General features: G+C 42.2%; 1 protein-coding gene across 1 annotated transcript in view; it reads right to left on the bottom strand.

The window, feature by feature from the left end:
- Positions 1-2,204: 2,204 nt before the first annotated feature.
- Positions 2,205-23,676, bottom strand: part of NDUFAF2 (NADH:ubiquinone oxidoreductase complex assembly factor 2) — a 71,759-nt gene continuing 50,287 nt past the window's right edge. Inside the window, exons 3-4 of the mRNA XM_074933084.1 lie at positions 21,310-21,350; positions 2,205-2,556 (exon numbers count right to left, since the gene is read on the bottom strand). Coding sequence (XP_074789185.1) covers positions 2,293-2,556; positions 21,310-21,350 — 305 coding nt within the window. The 3' untranslated portion in view covers positions 2,205-2,292. The remainder of the gene's footprint in view (positions 2,557-21,309; positions 21,351-23,676) is intronic.

Genomic DNA, 23,676 nt, shown 5'->3' with positions numbered 1-23,676 from the left:
CTGTCCTTTGATACTTGATCCTGTTATTTCTTGAAGTATGGAATTTAATCCCTTCAGTGTATTTTTTCTGCTGAGATGATTTGTGTTAAAGTTTGTCCAAGTGGCTCCTTACAAGTCATTTAATCTACTACTTGTGTCCTAGTGCAGGTTGCTTTTCTGAATTTGCATGTGAAATTAAAAAAAATTAACCTGTTGGGTGGCTCTGGAGTTAGATTTTTTTTTTTTTCCTTAGCTGAGCTACAACTTAACAAGTGTCTTAAAATTGTCAAATTATGGGGAAGATGTGCATGGTAAACTAGATGACAGAAAGGCAAGTTCTGGTATACCTTCAGCAGAGCTGTAGTTAAGCTAGCTTCAGAGTTGGGTAGCACACCTTTCTGATTTCTGTTAAAGATGCTGCATGGGGCCCTGGGGTTCATTCAGCTGTATGCTGATAGGGGTTGCTGTAGTGTCTTTCAGTGGGGCTTGTCTGCACAAAGAACCTACCATAGCTTTTTGTTTCTTGAACTATCAGCCATCAAGAGTCTTTAAACTCAGCCCGAACTGTAGGAAACTTAATTGCTTGTTCTTACTAACTTCATTTGTCTTGCACCACTCAAACCAAACCATGTGTTTTGGCTTTCCTTAAGGATCACCCAAACACTCTACCTATAACTAATTTGTTTCTACCTTCAGAAACTTTTTATGCCTCAAAGAATAGCCATAAATGGGGTGAGAACAAAGGCCCAGGTGGCCTAGTGTTCTGTGTCCTGGTGACCTATAGCAGGTCTGGCTGTGGGAGCACACAGGAGGATGTGCATCCTGGTGACAGTAGTTCTTCCTACTTGCTAACCTTCTGGCTACCTTTGATTTAGGACCTTCTGGCTTTAGGTGGGATCTTTGTGTTTATGGCCCTTGAAACTCTGCTGCCTTCCGGGTTGCAAAATGCTGTCATGCTGGAAAAAGTCCAAGTGGTGTTTGTGTTACAAATATGCCAAAATTATTTAACCTTAATTCCAGTTCATATTTTTCTAACAGAAGTGATTACTTTTTCAAAGTCTAATTTTTATTAATAGCCTAATTCTAAAGAGCTCATGCCAGTTGTTAAGTTCTTAGACTTAGCATATTTCTAAATGGCAGCACAGAGTTGTGCTTTCTAGCAACTAGTCCTTTATTGTGTTTAAAAATAAAACCTTGAAATAATACCATTGTTCAAATGAGAACTGTGGAGCTGCCTGACACGAAGGGGGATTACAAGTGGGGATGAATTACAGTAAATATGAAGTATTGTTGATCCCCTTTCAATTTTGTTGGTCATTTGGCATTTTGGCATTTTATAAATACATGGGTTTAAGTCTCCACCTTTTGTTATCAAGTGTTGTCACATGTGTATGTGTTCCACCTTTGATACCTACATAGCTTAAAACACATGGAGGAGAACTGATGAAAGATGCACTGCATAAATAAATTTGATACTTTTTTTCAAAAAGTTGTGTGGTCTTTATTTTGACTTTAGGTTCTCAAACATCATCTTGAAGCAAATGAGATCTGCGGCTAAATATATCTAATGATTTAGGGAAGTCCCCACATGCACTAGAAATATTTTTTTATTATTATTATTATTGACAGTCCCTTGTCCCAAACCCCGTGTTATTTTCCAGCAGCTTTACCAAGTGCTTCTAACTCTCTATTATAGTAGTTATCTGTAGTTGAACTCAGCCTGATTTTATCCTGTGCCTACTGCTGGCTGCAAATCAAACATTCAAATATGTTGATTGTTTTCTTAAATCTAGGAAGAATGTCTCCAAGGTTAATACAGTGTGTAGACAGTGCAGTGTCAAAGTGAGTCCTGTTAATGAAATCAATTTTTCCATCCACTTGCCAGAGAAAAGCACACTGGCATTGCCAAGGGACTTAACAAGCACTCTGAATAATTATCTTAAACTGACACCTAGGTTTGGGAAAATTTAAGTGTACTGATTAACTAAAATCTATTACATCAAACACTATGTAAAAATAAACGAATTTTCAAGTGAAAAACAATTTAGAATTATTTAAGAAAATTAAGTTAGCTAGAAAACCTTCCACGCATGATTTCAAGAGTAACCGATGAACCACTGTCAAGAACAAACATTTAGTAACATGTCCTGTTTTTCAGTAAACCCAAACATTTTACAGTCATTTGTCCTGATTACACCTATTTGAACAGTTCTGCAAAAATAAACTGCTTTAATATTGCTTTATTGCACACATATATATAACAGCTGTTTGTGTTGTCTCTTAGAATATTTATCCATTAGCAATAGCTGCACATTACAGTTGTTTATTATCATTGCTACCACTGCCTGGTGGCATCCAGGAGCCTGGCTGAAAGGTATTTGCAGTGCTCGTTGGATCTTGCGAAGGCTCTTTCTTGCCATAGTAAGGGGCAGATGCGTGGCCTTTAACGTGAGTACGAGTTGGTTCAGCAACAAGTCCCTCCTTGTATTCCTTGGTCTGAAGCAGCTTATCCTTTTCAGATACATCTTTGATTTTCTGTTTCATTTCTTCTCTATATTTTTCATTCTTAAGAATCTCCTAAGAATACAAAAGAAAGATAATTACATAAATCGTAAGTAAATGCAATATGCAATGTTGATATAAAACATTTTAAACGTTACTGTTTTTTCTTAATTTTATAATCCAGATTTTCAGGTACATAGGTAAAACAAAATGTAGCAAGATTGTTTTTCCAACTCCAGTTTCAGCCCTAGTTTAGAACATTCTTAATGTTTTGATCATGTTGAAGCAAAACTACATCATGGTGTCTCAGTTTCACTATTCTGTTGGATCAAAAAAGAAAAGAAATACAGTCATCAAGGAACGTGAAAATGCATTAAAAACAAGGCTACATTTTACATTGCTTTTTATGTAGGACATGCTACTATATAGCTGTTTATCACTTCCATCTCCTGCTGTAACTCATAATGCCTATGACGTTAGGTATCTGTGCCCCAGGGTACAGTTTGAGGAGAAACAAGATGTGCAACCTTGACTTTGCTAGTACATAAGCTGAAGCCATGCAAGAATAATAAATAAATAATAAAATAGTAACTGGGGGGGAAAAAAAAAAAAAGGTAGGGCAGAACTGAAACTACTGACATGGTACTAGCAATTCAGGAGAAAAAACACTGGGGGAAGGGTGGGGTGGGGTGGGGTGGGGGGAAGTAAAAATCTGAAGGAGAGCCTGCCCCAGACGGGAAGACCAAGGACCAGCACGGTCCAAGAAGCAAGGGAGGCCAACACATCCTCAGCTGATGACTGCCTGGCCAGTGAAAGTCAACTAGGTACTGTGATGAGGACACTAAGCACAACACTGCTTAGGTGAGCTGTCTGTTAATCCTAGATGTCTAGCAGGTATGTTAGCTAAACTAGATGTACTGCATTCATAACAATTGTAAAATCTTACCTACTGCCTCTGCACAGGTTAAAAATACAAATAAAAGTGACCCGGTTATAGAAGTTTACCTCTACCCCTGATAAACTGAAGCAACTATCTGATGCATGATCCTGCTGCAAGGCCAAAAACCTCAGCTGGGATGTGTGTTCAGAGGAGGCTCGTACAGCTTGCTGTTTGAACTTCATGAAGCTCTGTACTGAAACATGGTGGGGCATACAGGTTAAAGCTGGAAATTCACTAATAAAGGTGACCTGAACTGGGGTCGGGCTGCTTTCACTGAGAAATGCTGAGGTTATTAGTTGAAGCAAGTGCAATTACTGGCTTGTCCACAGGTGTAACAGAAAAAAAAGCTGTTGGTATGCCATCTTGTTCAGAGGAAAACACAAAGAACTCCCAAAGTAAACACAAAAAGCCCTGAAAGACACTGGATTGGTTTTTGTCTGTTAGCATATGTTTTCTGTTAGAAGGATGATTTGCAAATTCTGCTAAAAAGACTTCTCTCTGCTTTTGTTAGGGCAGATAGTGAAGAGTATTAGAAACACAAAGGTGATAGGAATTTTATAACACTTTGAACCCACATAGAACTTAACTGTAACCAATACCATAGAACCACAGAATCACAGAATTGTCTAGCTTGGAAAAGACCTTGAAGATCATCCAGTCCAACCATTAACCTAACACTGACAGTTCCCAACTACACCAGATCCCTCAGCACTATGTCAACCCGATTCTTAAACTCCTCCAGGGATGGGGACTCCACCACTGCCCTGGGCAGCCCATTCCAACACCTAACAACCCCTTCTGGAAAGAAATGCTTCCTAATATCCAGTCTAAACCTTCCCTGGTGCAACTTGACACCATTACCTCTTGTTCTATCCCTTGTTACTTGGTTAAAGAGACTCATCCCCAGCTCTCTGCACCCTCCTTTCAGGGAGCTGTAGAGGGCGATGAGGTCTCCCCTCAGCCTCCTCTTCTCCAGACTAAACACCCCCAGTTCCCTCAGCCGCTCCCCGTACGACCTGTGCTCCAGACCCTGCACCAGCTCCGTTGCCCTTCTCTGGACACGCTCGAGTCATTCAATGTCCTTTTTGTAGTGAGGGGCCCAAAACTGAACACAGGAATCGAGGGGCGGCCTCACCAGTGCCGAGTACAGGGGCAAGATCCCTTCCCTGTCCCTGCTGGCCACGCTATTGCTGACACAAGCCAGGATGCCATTGGCCTTCTTGGCCCCCTGGGCACACTGCTGGCTCCTGTTCAGCCGGCTGTCAATCAACACCCCCAGGTCCCTCTCTGACTGGCAGCTCTCCAGCCACTCCTCCCCAAGCCTGTAGCGCTGCTGGGGGTTGTTGTGGCCCAAGGGCAGCCCCCGGCGTTTGCCCTTAGTGAAACTCCTCCAGTTGGCCTCAGCCCATGGCTCCAGCCTGTCCAGGTCTCTCTGCAGAGCCTCCCCACCCTCGAGCAGATCAACACTCCCACCCAACCTGGTGTCATCTGCAAACTGACTGAGGGTGCACTCGATCCCCTCGTCCAGATCATCAATGAAGATGTTAAACAGGAGTGGCCCCAAAACCGAGCCCTGGGGGACACCACTCGTGACCGGCCGCCAACTGGATTTAACTCCGTTCACCACAACTCTCTGGGCCCGGCCATCCAGACAGTTTTTTACCCAGCGAAGCGTGTGCCCATCCAAGCCAGGAGCAGCCAGTTTTGCGAGGAGAATGCTGTGGGAAACGGTGTCAAAGGCCTTACTGAAGTCAAGGTAGACAACATCCACAGCCTTTCCCTCATCCCATAAGTGGATCACCCTGTCATAGAAGGAGATCAGGTTTGTTGAGCAGGACCTGCCTTTCATAAACCCGCTGACTGGGCCTGATCATCTGGTTGTCCCACATGTGTTGTGTGATGGTACTTAAGATGAGCTGCTCCATCAGCTTCCCGGGCACCAAAGTCAATCTGACAGGCCTGTAATTTCCCAGATCATCCTTCTGACCCTTCTTATATATGGGTGTCACACTGGCCAATCAGTCAGGACCTCCCCGGTCAGCCAGGACTGCTGGTAAATGATGGAAAGTGGCCTGGCAAGCACCCAGCCAGCTCCTTCAGCATCCTCGGGTGTATCCCATCTGGTCCCATAGACCTGTGTGTGTCTGTGTGATGCAGTAGGTCACTGACTATCTCCTCCTATGGATTGGGGCGTGTTATTCTCCCAGTCTCTGTCTTCTGGCTGAGGAGGCTGGATTCCCTCAGTACAACATCTTGTTATTAAAGGCTGAGGCAAAGAAGGCATTAAGCACCTCAGCCTTTTCCTCATCACTTGTTACCATGTTTCCTCCTGTGTCTAGCAGGGGATGGAGGCTCTCCCTGGTCTGTCTTTTGCTGTTGACATACTTATAGAAACATTTCTTGTTGTCCTTGATTGCTGAGGCCAGATTAATTTCCAACTGGGCTTTAGACCTCCTGATTTCCACCCTACACAGCCTCACAGCATCTTTGTAATCACTGTGAGTGGCTAACCCCCTCTTCCAAAGGCTGTAAACTCTCCTTTTCTCCCTGAGTTGCAGCCAAAGCTCTCTGTTCAGCCAGGATGTAACCATGTAACAAGGAAGCTGCATTTAGGCTGGGATACAGGAGGAAAAAGCCTGAACACTTTCTCCACATTACAAGTATATGGAAGAGCTAAGGAGAAACCAGTACTCTTCTCTCTGAACAGAAGATCATGACATTATTTCAGGAATTGCATTAGAATACACGTGGTATTGCCAAGAGTTGACATAGCAAGCATGCGGACATTTAAGAATATTTAAACAGGCAGCATTTAAAGAAAATCTTATTTTAGAGATATCATGAAAACTAACACCTTTTTCTTAGTCCTTATTTGTCGTGAGGGCAAAGGGCAACCCAAACTTGTGAACAAGTAGCTCTAAGGATGCAGGTGGCTAGACTACAGCACTGATGTAACAATGTCCAAGAGGGATTGTTTAAAGGCTATTTAACAGACTGGTTACTTGTTTTGGTTTTGTTCTTTCCAGATGATTTTCTAAAGACACTATACCCAAACCTATAAATACAAAGGGTTTATGTATTATTAATTTTGAGCAAGATGATGCATTTCATTTCAGATGAGTTTGTATTTCAAATAAATTAAAAATAAATATCTTCATGTTGCCTCAGAAACTATTCCAACTTCCTAAGTTATCTTAATTATGTATGTTGAAAGAGTCATGATTTCTCTTGATTTCAGTAGGGTTAGCTATCTGATGCCAGAACTGAGAAATATCTGGGCAGATTAGTGTTCTTAGTTTGAACTGTACAGACACTACGTATTCATAGAATACTTGCATTTTTTTGTGTATAGTTTGAATATTTTATATTAAATCATGAATGAACTTGAACTTTGATCTCTGCCTGTTAAAAATTCATACATACATGTTAGCAAACCTTTAAAAAAATTACAAAAGGAAAAGAAAAAAATGTTTTGGAACAGTATTAAAAAAGTTGATCGTTATAAGACAATTTAACATGCCAGAATATTTTCTTCATTGACAAATTAACTAAAAGTCCAGCAAAGTGCTAGAAATTAAGACAATTCACCTGTTTTTACAATATTGCCAAACTGGATAACTAAACTCCATTTTCCAGTTTGACAAGTTAAAAAGGCAAGACAAAATAATTGGATTTTACATCATATTTCAACAGTAGGAGGCAGCGAGAGGACCTTACCACTGGGAACCACTGAATGTTCTGATCCAGGGCAGGTCTTGATAACGCAGCAACTGGGCATAAGCTCAGCAGTGTCAAGTTGGGAGTAAGAAATAATGTGGTACATGAAGGGCTGTGTCAGCGCAAGGCAAAAACAGAGGAGCAGTTTGAATTAGAAAGGTGTACCTGGCTTTGCCAAAAGTACTTATTTAAATCAAACACCAAGCCAAATGACTGCTCATATGTGCTAAATATCTTTGGTCAATCAACAGTCAATATTAGTCAAATCAATGTAAGATTTGCTTTATTCAGGTATAGGGTGTAGTTTTTGAGCATATCTCTGATCAGTTCAATTTTAAAATATGGACTGTGTTCCATGTACTTGATGTAATTTTTTAGAAGTGTCCTGGTTCAGCTAGGATAGGGTTAGGTTTCCCCATCAGGAGGAAGGGCTCTCCAGCCGGGTTATTCATACCATGCTGAGTCAGGTCCGGTGGGGCAGTGCGGGAAGCTTTCCTTTGTGGCTTTGATCGTGGGGAGCACACGGCGGGCTGGCTGTGTTCACTGCGGTATTTCTCTGTATAGCTTTTGTCTTGTTTACTGTTATTACTGTTTATTGTTGTTATTATCGCTATTGTTGCTGTTCAGATTGTTTATTATACTGTTGTATTAAATTTCTCCTTATTTCAACCCTGGGGTTTGTGCCCTACTCGGTCTAAGACTGGGAGAAAGACAACAGCAACGTGGTCACCGGTCCCGGCAGGGCCTAAACCAGCACAGCCTTTCTGGAGCACCAACGTGAGGCACAAGAGGGTTGAAACAAGAATCAAAAAGGGACAGACCCTGACCAGAGTGTGTTGGAGCAATCTGTTGGGTGCAATATTTTTTCTGTTTGTATTTGTACTGTTTGGTAAGAAAATGTTTGCAATGCTGGCCCACTTGCTTGCGTGGTGGGGCTGGATTATTCCTTATATCCACTGTGTGTTCCCAGTGCTGGTGTTTGTTGTCGGTAGAAAATGTATAGAGGGGATTGTTTTGTTATACGGGCTACTGACTGCTTATGCTGCCTTTGTATTGCTGTGTGTGGGGGTGGGCCGGTACCTGTTTGCTGCCTGGGCTTTAGTTAGGGGTCTCACCCCCTCTATGGGTGAGCCAGGGGAAGAGATCCTCTCGGCTTTGGGGAGTTTCAATTATCCCTGGAGCCTGCAGGCCAGTGTGATTGTGGCACAATGCCTTCTGAATGCCTGCCTGATTTCGGTTTTGGCCATGCAGCACTTCTCTAACAACAGCAGTGCCCGGAAACCTGCCCCGAGGTCAGATAATAGTGAGTGGCAAGGGGTGTGGGAAAAGATGGGCAAAGGCCTGAGTCAGTGGGCACCCCCAATGCTTTGGAATTTCACTCCTGAGCAAATGCAGAGCCCTGATAAGCTGATGGAGTGCTTGGAAAGGGTGTGTTACGAAGCTGGCAAAACCCAGGAGACACAACTCACTGTGATGTGTTGGGGACTTGCCCATGCCCACCGTGTCCTCTTTAATACCACGCACTGCCCTCAAGGGGGAGAAAGGGCTACAGGATCTGAGAGTGAACTTATTGGTACAGCAGCTGGGCCAGGGGGACAGGCAGAGTCAGTCTCAGTCACCTCCACCAGCACAGCAACTGAGCCAGAGAGCCAGCCAGTGCCAGTGTCAGTCGCCCCGATACAAAAAAACAAATACACCAGAAAGTCAGCTCGCAGAGTGGGGGATGGGGATGAGACAGATCCAGCATGGGAACAGGAGGAAGGGCCAGTGGTGATTGTCCAATCTCTATCCCTGACTGAGCTGCGAGATATGCGGAGAGATTTCGGCCGCCTGGGAGGCGAGCAGATTTGCACCTGGCTGCTCCGATGCTGGGACAATGGAGCCAGTGCTTTTGAAATGGAGGGGAGAGAGGCCAAGCAGCTGGGATCTTTGGCCAAGGATGCTGGCATTGATAGGGAAATAGGGAAACAGACTCAAACCCTCAGCCTTTGGAAGCGACTCCTGCTCAGTGTAAGGGAGAGGCACCCCTACAAGGATGACATCCTATGTCAGCTAAGCAAATGGACCAACATTGAGAAAGGCATCCAGAACCTCAGGGAACTGGCTGTGTTTGAGATGATCTATGGTGATCAGAATGATGAGCAGTCACCCATGGACCCAGATCAGGCTGCTTGCACACACCTGATGTGGCGAAAGTTCCTGAAGAGCGCACCAGAAGCACACTCGAAAGCATTGGCAATAGTGTCCTGGTGGACAGACACCCACACTCTAACAGTGGATGGAGTGGTTGGGAAGCTCCGGCAATAGGAGGGAAATCTCCCTTCATCTCAACATTCCCGGGTCTCAGCTGTGGAGGAACTGTCTCAGAGGGTCCAGAAAATGGAAGAGGACATGTCCTACATTCCACCTGCACGGGCTGATGTCTCAGCCATTAGAAGTAAACGTTTCCCCACCCAAGAGAAAGGCAGTGGAAGGCACACACCACGAGGAACCCTGTGGTTTTTCCTCCGCAACCATGTAGAAAACATGAGGAGGTGGGATGGACAGCCCACTGCCGCCCTAGCTGCACGAGTAGAGCAGCTGAAAGGGAAGACCATCACAAAAGGGGAGTCCTCCAAGAAGAGCGCAGCTCCAGTGTCCAGTCAAAAATCCCCCAAACAGAATAGAATGGTGAACGTTATGTCTGACCCTCTTGAGAGGACCAGTAAATCATTCTCACAAGAAGTGAGTGATGATGAGCAGGATTAGAGGGGTCCTGCCTCCAGCCAGGTGGAGGAAAGGGATAATCGGGTTTACTGGACAGTGTGGATCCGATGGCCTGGCACATCGGACCCACAAGAATATAAGGCTTTGGTGGACACTGGTGCACAGTGCACCCTGATGCCATCGAGCTACAGTGGGGTTGAATCCATCTGCATCTCCGGAGTGACAGGGGGATCCCAACAGCTGACCCTACTGGAAGCTGAAGTGAGCCTGACTGGGAAGGACTGGCATAAGCACCCCATCGTGACTGGCCCAGATGCCCCGTGCATCCTGGGCATAGACTATCTCAGGAGAGGGCACTTCAGAGACCCAAAAGGGTACCGGTGGGCTTTTGGTGTAGCTGCCCTGGAGGAGGTTGAACAGTTGTCCACCTTACCCGGCCTCTCAGAGGATCCCTCAGTGGTGGGGCGGCTTAAGGTTGAGGAGCAGCGAGTGCCGATTGCTACCAGGACGGTGCACCGGCGGCAGTACCGCACCAACCGAGATTCCCTGGTCGCCATCCATCGGCTGATCCGTCAACTAGAAAGCCAGAAGGTGATCAGCAAAACTCACTCACCCCTCAACAGTCCTATATGGCCAGTGAGAAAGCCTAATGGCGAGTGGAGGCTAACTGTGGACTCCCGTGGCCTGAATGAAGTTACGCCAGCAATGAGTGCTGCAGTGCCGGACATGCTGGAGCTCCAGTATGAACTGGAGTCGAAGGCAGCCAAGTGGTACGCCATGCCTGACATTGCTAACGCGTTCTTCTCCATTCCGATAGCGCCAGAGTGCAGGCCACAGTTTGCGTTCACTTGGAGAGGCATCCAGTACACCTGGAATCGATTGCCCCAGGGGTGGAACCACAGCTCCACCATTTGCCATGGACTGGTCCATACTGCACTGGAGAAAGGTGGGGCTCCAGAACACCTGCAGTACATTGATGACATCATTGTATGGGGGAACACAGCTGAGGAAGTCTTTGAAAAAGGAAAGAAGATAATTGAAATCCTCCTGAAGGCCGGCTTTGCCATTAAGCAAAAGAAAGTTAAGGGGCCTGCAAGGGAAATTCAGTTCCTAGGAATAAAATGGCAAGATGGGCGTCGCCACATCCCAATGGAGGTGATAAACAAGATCACAGCCATGGCCCCACCAACCTCTCAAAAGGAGACTCAGTCTTTCCTGGGCGCTGTGGGGTTCTGGAGGATGCACATCCTGAACTACAGCCTGATTGTGAGCCCTCTCTACCACGTAACCCGTAAGAAGAACGATTTTGAATGGGGCCCTGAGCAACAACAATCCTTTGAACAAATTAAGCAGGAGATTGCCCAAGCAGTAGCCCTCGGGCCAGTCCAGGAAGGGCAGGAGGTTAAGAACATGCTCTACACCGCAGCCGGGGAGAATGGCCCTACCTGGAGCCTCTGGCAGAGAGCACCTGGGGAAACCCGAGGCCGACCTCTGGGCTTTTGGAGCCGGGGATACAAAGGCTCTGAAGCTAATTACACACCAACTGAGAAGGAGATACTGGCAGCGTACGAAGGAGTTCGGGCTGCCTCAGAAGTGGTCGGCACTGAAACACAGCTCCTCCTGGCACCCCGACTGCCGGTGCTGGGGTGGATGTTCAAAGGAAAGGCTTCCTCCACACATCATGCAGCCGATGCCACGTGGAGTAAATGGGTTGCGCTGATAACACAACGGGCTCGAATAGGGAACCCCAGCAGCCCAGGAATACTAGAGGTGATTATGAACTGACCAGAGAGCAAAGATTCCGGGATGTCACCAGAACAGGAGGTGACACGCGCTAAGCAGGCACCACCATGTTACAAGCTGCTGGATGAGGAGAAGCGATATGCCCTGTTCACTGATGGGTCTTGTCGCATTGTGGGAAAACATCGACGGTGGAAGGCTGCTGTGTGGAGTCCCACACGACGGGTCACTGAAGCTGCTGAGGGACAGGGTGAATCGAGCCAGTCTGCAGAGGTGAAAGCCGTTCAGCTTGCTTTGGATATTGCTGAGCGGGAAAAGTGGCCGAGGCTCTACCTCTACACCGACTCGTGGGCAGTGGCGAATACCCTGTGGAAATGGTTGCAGCAATGGAAGCAGAACAACTGGCAACGTAAGGGTAAAAACGTCTGGGCTGCTGAAGTGTGGCAGGACATTGCAGCCCGTGTGGAAAACCTCGTTGTGAAGGTGTGCCATGTGGATGCCCACGTACCCAAGAGTCGGGCCACTGATGAACATCGACACAACCAGCAGGCAGACCAAGCTGCTCAGGTTAGAGTGGCTCAGGTGGACTTGGACTGGCAGCGCAAAGGTGAACTGTTCATAGCCCGGTGGGCCCACGAGACCTCGGGCCACCAAGGTAGAGATGCAACATACAGGTGGGCTCGAGATCGAGGGGTGGACCTTACTATTGACACCATTGCAGAGATCATCCACGGATGTGAGATGTGCTGCAATCAAACATGCCAAGCGGGTGAAGCCCCAGCGAAATGGAGAGCGATGGCTGAAATATAGATATGGAGAGGCCTGGCAGATCGACTACATCACACTGCCCCAGACCCGCCACAGGAAGCACCACGTGCTTGCAATGGTGGAAGTGACCACTGGATGGCTGGAAACGTACCCAGCACCCCACACCACTGCCCAGAACACCATCCTGGGCCTTGAAACCCAAGTCCTGTGGCGACACGGCACCCCAGAGAGAATTGAGTCAGACAACGGGACACACTTCTGAAACAACCTCATAAATGCCTGGGCAGAAGAACACGGCATCGAGTGGGTCTACCATATCCCCTACCACGCACCAGCCTCTGGGAAGACCGAGCGCTACAATGGACTGTTAAACACCACATTGAAAGCACTGGGAGGTGGGACCTTCAAAGACTGGGACATGCATCTAGCAAAGGCCACCTGGCTAGTCAACACAAGAGGATCTGCCAGTCGAGCTGGCCCGGCTCAGTTGAAACCTCCATGTGCTGTAGATGGGGATAAAGTCCCTGTGGTGCACATGAGGAATATGTTGGGAAAAATGGTCTGGTTTAGTCCTGCGCCAGGCAAAGGTAAAGGCAAACCCATCCACGGGATTGCTTTTGCTCAAGGACCTGGGTGCACCTGGTGGGTGATGCAGGACAATGGAGAGGTCCGATGTGTACCACAGGGGGACTTGATTCTGGGTGAGAACATGCCATGAATTATGCTGTGCCTTTGTTAATTGTTATTTTGTTAACTGCTAAATGGCAGCTGGACATGACGCAGCTGGTATAGAATAAAGGGGTGGATTATGTCCTGGTTCAGCTAGGATAGGGTTAAGTTTCCCCGGCAGGGGGAAGGGCTCTCCAGCCGGGTTATTCATACCATGCTGATGTCAGGTCCGGTGGGGCAGTGCGGGAAGCTTTCCTTTGTGGCTTTGGTCATGGGGAGCACGCGGCGGGCTGGCTGTGTTCACTGCGGTATTTTTCTGTATAGCTTTTGTCTTGTTTACTGTTATTACTTTTCATTGTTGTTGTTCTTGCTATTATTGTTGTACAGATCGTTATTTATTACACTGTTTTATTAAATTTCTCCTTATTTCAACTCCGGGGTTTGTGCCCTACTCAGCCCAAGAGTGGGGGAAGAACAACGGCAACATGAGCTCCGGTCCTGGCATGGCCTAAACGAGCACAAGAAGGATGCACCCTGCATAATTAAAAAATAAACAGATCTGAAAGATCTTTGTTGAATACATCACAGTTTATGGCACGTCTCATTCTCTAGGCTTTGCAGAACAACTTTTTTGACCCTTGAACATAAATCTGATAAATTATCCAAAAAAATTACTGAATTAACATAGCTGCTGTTTTAGAAAAGTTATTTTTGCTTGCCACCTGCAATCACCCATTAAACATAAGCAGATACAGAAATGGACCTCTAATAGTACTACAGATTTTTGAAATGGGCAACGTTGACTACCATTCTATTGTAAGGGAAAGGTAACTCCTGAGGATCATCTACATGAAGGTTGTTTCTGCATTCTGCGTTCCTAATCCTGTAAATGAGAGGTTCACTAATTCTTTGGAATCAATCTGGAACAGCACAAAAATTTCAGTTGAGGTTTGAAGCACTCCACAATTAATGCGTTAAGTGTTAAACCAATATATTCATTACAGATCTGTGTGCAAATATGTGCTTTGATGACAGCCCAATACTTAGTTTTAAATGCAGTGCCAGAACCATATTTACTACCAAACTAAATCAGTTAAATACTATTCTAACTCTCGGCAATTTTTATTTAAATCAAATCTACAGTGAAGACTACTACTAAATTACTACAGAGAAACTAATACTAAATTACTATATTGATACTTCTGCGCTACAGAATCTCTGGCATGAGCTGACATAGTCTCTAAGGCACTGCAGTGTAGCACATATGTATTTGGCAAGAGCATGTAATGAGAGACAAAAGGAAGAGGAAAAGGGCAGACACTGGAATGTAAAGCATGTTGGCAACACACGGGAGTCAGTACGGGGCTATGCCTGAATTATTTTTATAATACTGCAAAGACTTTTGTACAGAACTACGTATACATTCAAGATCAGAGATGAAAGTGTGTAGAAGCAGCAAAAATCACAAACTAGCCAGGCACCACTGCACTCTGCCCTGAATAAAGGGCAATGCTTTATGCCTTGATGCCCACAGAGCAAACAAGGAACTGTAGCTGTGACTCATCCCAGTTTGGTCCTTGCTTTTCCCTCACTCTACATATGATGTAATCTGTACCAGCCCATTTCCTGGTACACGTTACTTCTCCCTCCACCCCCGTTCAGCTGTGCTGACAGTGAATCAGGAGACAGATCCAGCGCTTCATGCACTCCCTCCCACATGGAGAGGAGTAGCAGAGTGGCAGCAGCTCTCCCCCCTGCAGCCCTAGAATCTGCAGCATAGGCAAACTGGAAGTAATGGGACAAACTGGTGCCTCGATACTATTCTGTGGAGGCTGACAAGCACCCGTGTTTCAAACCCGAGGAGAAAGTCGAAGGGAGTAAGAGGGAAAAAAGCTAAAAGATCTCAATTTTTAAAAGTTCTCAAGCTCTCAATTTTGAAAAAAAAATCTTTGAGTGACCTTCTCCAACCAGTGCCTTCTATTTAGATATTTAGACCTTTGTAGTTTAGATCTTTATATTATCAAATTTTAGCACCCTTCACACTGAGTAATAATCCTCTCTGGAATCATGCATAACTTAGGGCAAGTCAAGTAATTTGAATATGTCCCAAATTTTCATTCCTGGTTGTGATCCTGGACAACAGTGGTGGAAAATATTTCACTCAGAAAGCTGTTTGTCCCTGTGTTTTTTTAATAGCATTTCCTAAAACTGTAAATCACACTTTGCAGCTTTTTGTGGCTTCAGGAGTAAAATATTCATTTGCTAAACCCTGTTCTCTATGCAAGAATGTACAATCCCATGACAGAGTTCTCATTTTAAAACTTCTCAACTGAAGCATCTGAAAGAAGATCAAAGTAAAACTATAACGTGCAATCCCAACAGTGTCAAACAAAGAATTTCTTTAAACTGCATCCCATTCCGGTTAAAGGATTGTGAATTCTGTGTAAACTAATCTGCATGACTGAAGCTAGTTTTGATTACACAATCTCTCACATAAATAGTACTTGTGATCAAATAAATGGAAAAAGTGGGTATGCATTGCGGCAACCAAACAGAATGTAATTTCAATGTAATTATTCGAAGTGGGGGGAGGAAAAAACAATCATTGAAACCTTATGCATATTACAACTCACTGAAGTATATTGTTCCTCCCTTGACAAGAAGGTTGTCAAAACAGATAATTATGGAAATGCTAGAAAGAGTCTGCAAGAGGACAGGAGCTGTCATAAAAAGTTTCCTTTTTTAACATTTCACCTTCCATCCAACCATGCAATTCAGAAGTCACTGAGTTTTATTACCGTGTAACAAGTACATAATGCATGACAAAACCAGTCATTTATTGTGATTTTCTATTTCAAACTATTTTCAGGCTCTGGACACTAATTAAAGGAACATGCAATTCTACTTACTTCCCATGAAATAGTAACATATATACACGGGCATATAAAGCAACAGTGAGTTTTCAATTCAAACCGAGAACTTGTAGCTATGAAGCCCTGTGTGCACTACAGCACAAGCAGCATCTAACTTAACAGTGAGATGACTTGAAGATCTGTGTTCACGGAGTAGCCTTACTATAGGTACACCTCTAGCAACTGCAGGATATCGCATTGGCAGGTTCAGAGAAACCACTTTTCTCTCCATAGCAGTTTCTCTATGCATTGGTTTTTCCTCATGGATTTTCTGGCCCCTCAAGATAGTCTGTAACTTTATTTCTATCTCCATTCTACAGGCAAGGCCATGAACAATGCCAAGTACTCAAAGACTCCTGAATCTCAGGACACTGTCAGAAGTAGTGAGTAGTTACAAGGTCTGTTACAGGAAAAAATAAGGGTTAGATTTCTAAATACATTCATGTACCTTGTGTTACAGACAGAAGGGTTCTTCAAAACCCCCTACAAATCTGATGCCTTCTGACATCAGAAATACTAAAGAAATCAAATAGAAGTTAAGCACAAAAAGGTTGAAAAACTCACTATATATCTGATATTTATAAGGCTTGCTACATCCTTAAAAATATGCCTCTTAGTTTCTTCCAGGTTTAGAAGCTTAAGACTCAATGTGTCTTAGATACAAGATACCTAAACCGATTTTGATATGACTCCCACTATCTGTGTGTGGGAAAATCTGGCTGTATGTTACATACGCACTGATCATATAAAGATGAGACACAGATAGAGAGGTAGATATACTCTTTTGAAACAGGCACCATAACCAAAGCTTACACATACTTTATGCATCCAACCACTATCTCAATCAGGAGCTGCACCAACAGAAAATAACAATCTCTTTCATTAGTATTTTTAGTATATTTACATAATGCTGTCTGAAACTTTAAATGAAGTGGTTTGTTGTTTTTTTTTTTTTTTTTAAATTAAAACAGATGTAGAATGCAGCAAAGCTTGTGAAGGTCATGCAAAGTTCCCTATCAACAAAGCGCTGAGATGTCTTGAGAAGTTCTTACCAGCAGAACTTTGCCTGAAATTCATGATGGTGCATAGAAAGAATGAGATGTACCCACAGTGGTCCCATAGGTGTTACACTAACACCTTCTACATGTGGTGATGGAATAGCAACATAAGCCCAAGAACCAGAGTCGTGAAGAACAGGACTTTCCCCCTGTCTCCCAAGAGCATTTTTCCTTTCCTTTGCAAATGAGATGTGAAAAATCCAAAACATAAAGATGCCATGTTTTAAGTTGAGAGTGAAATCTGTAGCCAGAAGAAAAACTGGGAGGTAGGAGTGTATGCAAGACAGCACATTTCTATTTACCTTACAACCTAGTTAATGAGCCATAATGAAAATGGACTATGGCTTGAAGAATGGATGGGAATAACCTCTTAAATAATTTGCATGGATGGAACATCACTCCTGTAAAACAACTGCTACATCCCCAGACAACTTTTGTTAATAAATACTGACAATATTAATGCCTAGCAGGTAAATTAATTTTCAGGTGAAGTGATAAATTATTAAAACTGCTTCCACAATATAGCATTTGATTAAAGATATTTTAATATTTGTAGCTTTAAAAACATTTTCATTAATTTAAAACTACAAGCTCTCTAGACAAGGACACATTTTTTATTTGCCCAAAACCATACTACATACATCTATTTTCCTATATACATAACAAAGAAAGGCAATAGTCTACTTAACTATTCATCACTTGTTAGATTGGTTAAAATATAATTTACAGCTGCACAGGAATAAAGGTAATGACAATATTTCTTCAGCCAACCATATATAAGCATACCCAATATATATATAAAAGGACAGATGACAGAATGCTATAGAAATGCAAATATATATATATATATATATATAAGCTCAGATTTTCACCTGTTATAAAGCAGTATGTGTATATGTATGTCTATACACACATGCATGCTTACACTGGGTACAGACGTGATCCAAAACTTTATATCGAGATGGACTTCCTGATTACCATAGGAACAGAATATTTTTAAGTACAAGATAAGAAACAACTTGATCTGCATTCATTTGCAAAGTTATCACCCTCATCATAACTGAGTTGAGACTTGGCATATTTCAAGCTGTAATAAAACCAAAAGGCAACCAAATGTTGCCAGTATCCCAGAAGCTGGCTTTTCAAACCCAAGGCTTCCAACTACTAACATGCTTTACATTACTGGTCAGATTAGAAACAACGAAAGCGATGAGCAGCATTCTTGGGTTATGACTAGCCCAGTACGTATAAGTGACTTTCTCCAAAAATGGGGAAAAACCAGTGGGGGCACAAGAAGGAAAGAAAACGTTAAATATGCAAAACACTTAACACTGAACAAGTTGTCTTGTGAAGTCACTGGAGTATTCTTTCATTTAAAAAAAAAAAGTAGAATCTAAAGAAAAAGAGATGGAAATCAATTTCTTGTGGGAGAAAATGAAAGCTTTATAATAGAAACAGAAAAAGATCAGTTAGGTGTTTGTGGAAGAAAGAACAGGCTAAACCTAAAACATTATCAAGTCTTAAGAACATCATCAACAGACTTAGCTGGTGTCATGACCCAGCTACCTTGACCAGTGTAAGGAAGGACAACTCACGTTCCTTCTCACCTAAGTGACTGACACATCATGATGATTATGAAGGACATTTTGTTGGCCTACAGTATTCACCAAACCATTGGTTCCCAAAATATGGTCATCAGTGCTATCAGTAAGCTCCAGATGATTTGTGAAGCCGCGTCTCTGCAATCTTTTCAGTTAAAGTTTGATCATAGAGCTTATCATGTGACCTCATAGCCTGAGCAGTTTGGCAACCTCTATCATCCATAGCCGAGAGCTGAATAAAAGACAAGTTTGACAAATACAAAAACCCCAGATATAAAATACTAAATGGAGATGGTAGGCAAACAGAGCAGAGAAAGGGAACAAAAATTTTAATAAAGTTTAATGTATGTCATTTGATATTAGAAAGAAAAAAGCAATGGGCAAAGGACAAGGAAAAAAAGGAAAACCATCAAAAAAAGTGATATTACAGGCCATCAAGGTAGGAACATAGGCTCAGCTGCAGAAACTTATGCTTTAGGAACTCTAATGCTGTTTCGTGGTGTTACAATATGATGTTGACAGTCTAATGTCATTATTGCAAAAATGCAAAATTTGTGGGCTTTGCATCCTTTTTCAGAAATAGTCATCTCATGAGAATTATGTGAAAGAACAAGGAGATTTGTTATACAGTGTTTCAACATGAAATATGGTCACAAATACTCCCTCGTTCCATAGCTGTCAAACAGCAGTTTACCATATCAGCATTACTTTCAAGAAGGGAATACAGAATAGCAGCCAATAAAGTTTATGTAGCTGAAACACTAAAGCAAATCAGTCTTACAAATAGGTACCAAACAGTATTCTATATGTACTTCACCAGTATAATTATATTTATAACAATATTGTGGTATAAGAGTTTGTGGTATAACAGTTTCAAATCAGAAGAAAAGTAGATAATACATATCACTCTACACTAATGTAGAAAAAAAATTAAGTTGCACTATCAAACATTTAAAATGTGACTGCAGCATTATTCTCAAAATGTTAGCAAGAATTTTTAACGTACATCTATTTGAACTACCTCTTCTTATACAGGAAAAAATCAATTTAGAGATTAACTGAAAGAAAAGATAACTACTTTTCAAATTCCTGGTATATCACTTCTGCTCTGATAAGGGCAATGCACATCGCTGCAGGTAAAGAACCTAGAAGCTAAGCTATTTTTCAGGTCTATTACCTCATGAAACTAAAGGTATAAGCAGTCCTGAAGCTCTCAATGCACCATTACTCCCATAATCTTTCATTCTCCATAAACTGTTTTTTTCTGGAAGGTAAAATATTTTTTAGTAATTAATTAATTAATTAATAGTAATTTTAGTAATTAATAGTAAACACTATTGACCCACAGTTCTCTCACCTCTCACTTTGCTCCATATTTTGAAGAAGAACCAACACCTCCAGCACCAGGAGGAGCTTTACCACACCAATTCTAACCCAAGGCTGCCTGCGTTCTCTGGAGTAGGTTTACCTTAGCACAATTACCACGGCAGTCTTTCTCATGGAAATGATAGGATAAAAGACATGCAACACCCTCCATCTTCAAATATCACAGGAGGTGGTAATTTCAACAATAAAAGTTGTATGTGTACAGTTAGTATAAACCAGAGCTACTTAAAAGGAGATCATTCCAAGCTTAGACAAAACAACTGCTGAAGTATCACTTCCTCACAAGTAACTAGGATGAGGAAAGAGGGGGAAAAAAGAAAATTTTTTTTAAAAATCACACTTAATGCTTCTCTGAATGTTAATGCAAAGAAAACCGTGTTAATTTGCTCTAAGTCCTAAAAAGCTTCAAGGATAAATTTAATTTAAACTTCTTCCATTCATGGGTGTATTATAGCCCTTCCTCAGATCTTCTTAACACACAGGCAGGCAGGACAACTTTTCACAAACTAGCATATTCCAGAAGACCTCAGTGACCAAATCTTTGGCTAGAGCATGCCAGTATAGCTTCACTGAATTCAACACAGTTACTCCTACTGATCCAAGTCAAGTATCTGCCTCTGTGGGTGTCAGTTTAAATTTTCTGTAGTAAAACATGCCTCACCTACTCACTGATTCCAAGCTGGTGCTTAGCAACTTGTAATACAAATCCGGGGCAGATAGTGTATGTGTGTGCATCTGTATACATAGATCAACAGCCAAACTCCTTCCACTCTTTACAAACTCATTCAGCATGAAAGACTGTGGGATATTTCCCTGCTTCATTCCATTACAAACCACTTAAGGAAAAAGTCATGGCTGCAACTCCCCCATCTCATTAGCATTGTAAAATGTTAGTGCAATTTGTCTTCCTGTACTGATGAATCCATTGGCAACTGGATTTGAAACCTGAATTTTAATGTCAATTTTGACAAAAAAAATCACTGCATTAATACATAGGAGACATATTTTAAAAATTCATAGTGGTAATTTCAGAATTCATTTAGTTAAAGAAACTCTTGAATGGCCGTGATCATCTTAAAGAATCCACATAGATCATCTTAAAGAACTCACACAGATGAAAGTAACAACTAAAGAACATTTGAGTTCATACTTCCATATCTTTTTCTTTTTCTTAGATATCTAGTCTGTGTATAATGTCATTAATTATGAAAGCAACATGCTGAATTCTCCCCCAAAAGCGACAAATTACTGGACAGATGAGTCCACTATAAATTAGTTATTGTAGTTTAATTACAACAATTGGAATTTTAAAGACAATTAATCTCTCTCACCTCAGTGGTGGGTGGATCCTTTCTTTTCTTCCTTATCCATGCTGCAAAAGAAATAAAAATCAAATTGATTATTTCAAATATCACTAAAACTCAAAACTTCAAAGATCATTAAAACTCAAAATTATGATGAATTTGTAACAGAAAACAAATGTTTATATAAAACATTACAATAGAAGTTGCCACAACCTGGCAAGCCATATCATTTCCCAAAACATAAAGACTGAAGATGTCATTTCCCATGTCAATACTCTCCAGAGGAAGAAAGGGGGGAAAAAAAAAATCACCTCTGCAAGAAGAGCTTGAGCACAGTTTACATACCACCCTGGCTGCCAAAACAGGGCTTAAAAAACAGGGCTCATGGCCCAAGCCTATTTCTGAGCTTGCTACACAGAGCTGAGCTTCACCCTGAAAAAATTAGAAGATGACTGCTGCCACTCCAGAGAAGTGTATATGTCTCAGGCATTGTTAAAGCTGAAAACCAATCTACATTAGTGCCAACTGGAATTCCTTTGCAAAGATGCAAGATACAGCCCCAACCCTGATGGAGGGCCTGAAGAGGCAGAGCCCTGACTGCACCATGTCCTATGGGTGTGTGGGATTACCCACTGCATCAAGTGGGAGGTACTGTAACTGAGGGAAGGCTCTCTCCATCTCACTCAATTCATGCTGGAAAAGACACCAGAGGAATGAAAGCAATGACAACCACAGTTGTCCTGAATCAAAATCAATAGACATGCCCATTCCCACTGCAAATGCTGACGGTTAGTGTGGGACTGACGGAGGTAACAATCCAAAAGGATCCCAATGAAGAGCCAGAAGTGGCACTCTGTCAGGTCCTGCTTCATTCAGCCAGTGAATTACTAGAGATGGCTCCAACTATTACAGTCATTTTTTAGACAAACAAATCACCTGAATGTGGACAAGACAATCTCCATCACTCTTCAAAAGTATCATTGCTGTAACATTTTTTCATGCCTTTCCAATCCACACAATTGGTAGGTATTGGGTTGTATATTTTGTAGACATTTGTCTTTTCTGCTCATATTTTTCAAAAGAATGAGTAGCAGAATGTAAATGGCCAGTAATGAACAGAAGAACAAACATAAAGAAAATAGTTACAAGTGCTGAGATATGGCAAAATCTTCTTTTGTATGTTTGTTTGGATAATTAAGACTTTCATTACTGTGCTTGAAAAATTAAACCAAAAATGACATTTTCATTATAAACAGTCAAATTCCTGGTCTGACCTGTAGCTGCCTGTAAAGTTTCAGAAATGCTTTAAGAAGGAACTATTCCAAATTTAAATTTTCTAAGACCATCTGTGTTGTATTTTGAGGGGAACTAGGAAATGAGTCAGCAAGTCCAAAACACTAGAAGCTGTACAGTGATGATGTCACCTCACTACTGAAAATGCAGTTACACATAGGGTGAAACACTAAAACCACTCTGCTTCAGCAAAATTATGAAATGGATTTTAGGAGGAATAGCTTCTAATTAACATTAACAATGGAATTAAATGAGGCAAAATGGAATTATGTATCTTGTAATTTAGCCATGATGGCAAGGCCAACGGCCTTAACTGAAGGTTAACAGTAAAATATCTGTAATGATACAAAGCAAGGTATTACTTTTGGTTCTTGTCTATCAGATGACACATTTTGAAGATGTGTTCTTTTAAATACCGTTCTTGAACATTTTCTTAAAAGCAGTCCCTGCCAGCTCTTCTCAGAGATCTTTTGGTTCTAACAAAGATTAGACCCAAATTTGTCATTGTAGCGAAGCAACTGAGCACTGAACAGTCAACATCACTCCTTCTGCTAAAGTTTTATGTTAATGAAAGGAAAAACAGTCCCTTAAAATAATCCAAAATACAACTAAATGACTTCCTATTAAATCTACAGAACTAGAAAATCTTGCATGTACCTGTAGCACAATCAAACATTTAAATTTTATGAGGATTTCCAATAAAAAAATCTGGAAAGATCAGAGACTAAACTGGCATGACCAAGACTGGCACTTCTCAGCTGGCAGCCTTGCAGACGCTCTTTGTAAAAGGATCAACAATGCTACTAGAGAAAATCAGAGACATAAACCTTTCCTCTTGACAGGTCATCTTTCTACTTAGCAACAGTTCCACATCATCCAGAAAAGCAATAAAGCGGTAGAGATATCAGGTATAGTGAAGTATGTATATTAGACACTCACCAATAAAAGATACGGCTGGAGAAAAAAGTAAAAGTATCAGTTTTAAAAGTTGCATAAAAATTAAGCTTTAAATGTTCAAAATTTCACAGAAATCTAGGTTGGAAAAGACCTTGAAGATCACCCAGTCCAACCATTAACCTCATATTGAATGTTCTCAACTAC

Source organism: Athene noctua, chromosome Z (assembly GCF_965140245.1).
Source record: "Athene noctua chromosome Z, bAthNoc1.hap1.1, whole genome shotgun sequence".
Lineage (NCBI taxonomy): Eukaryota > Metazoa > Chordata > Aves > Strigiformes > Strigidae > Athene > Athene noctua.
This window is presented reverse-complemented; position numbering and strand designations above follow the sequence as displayed.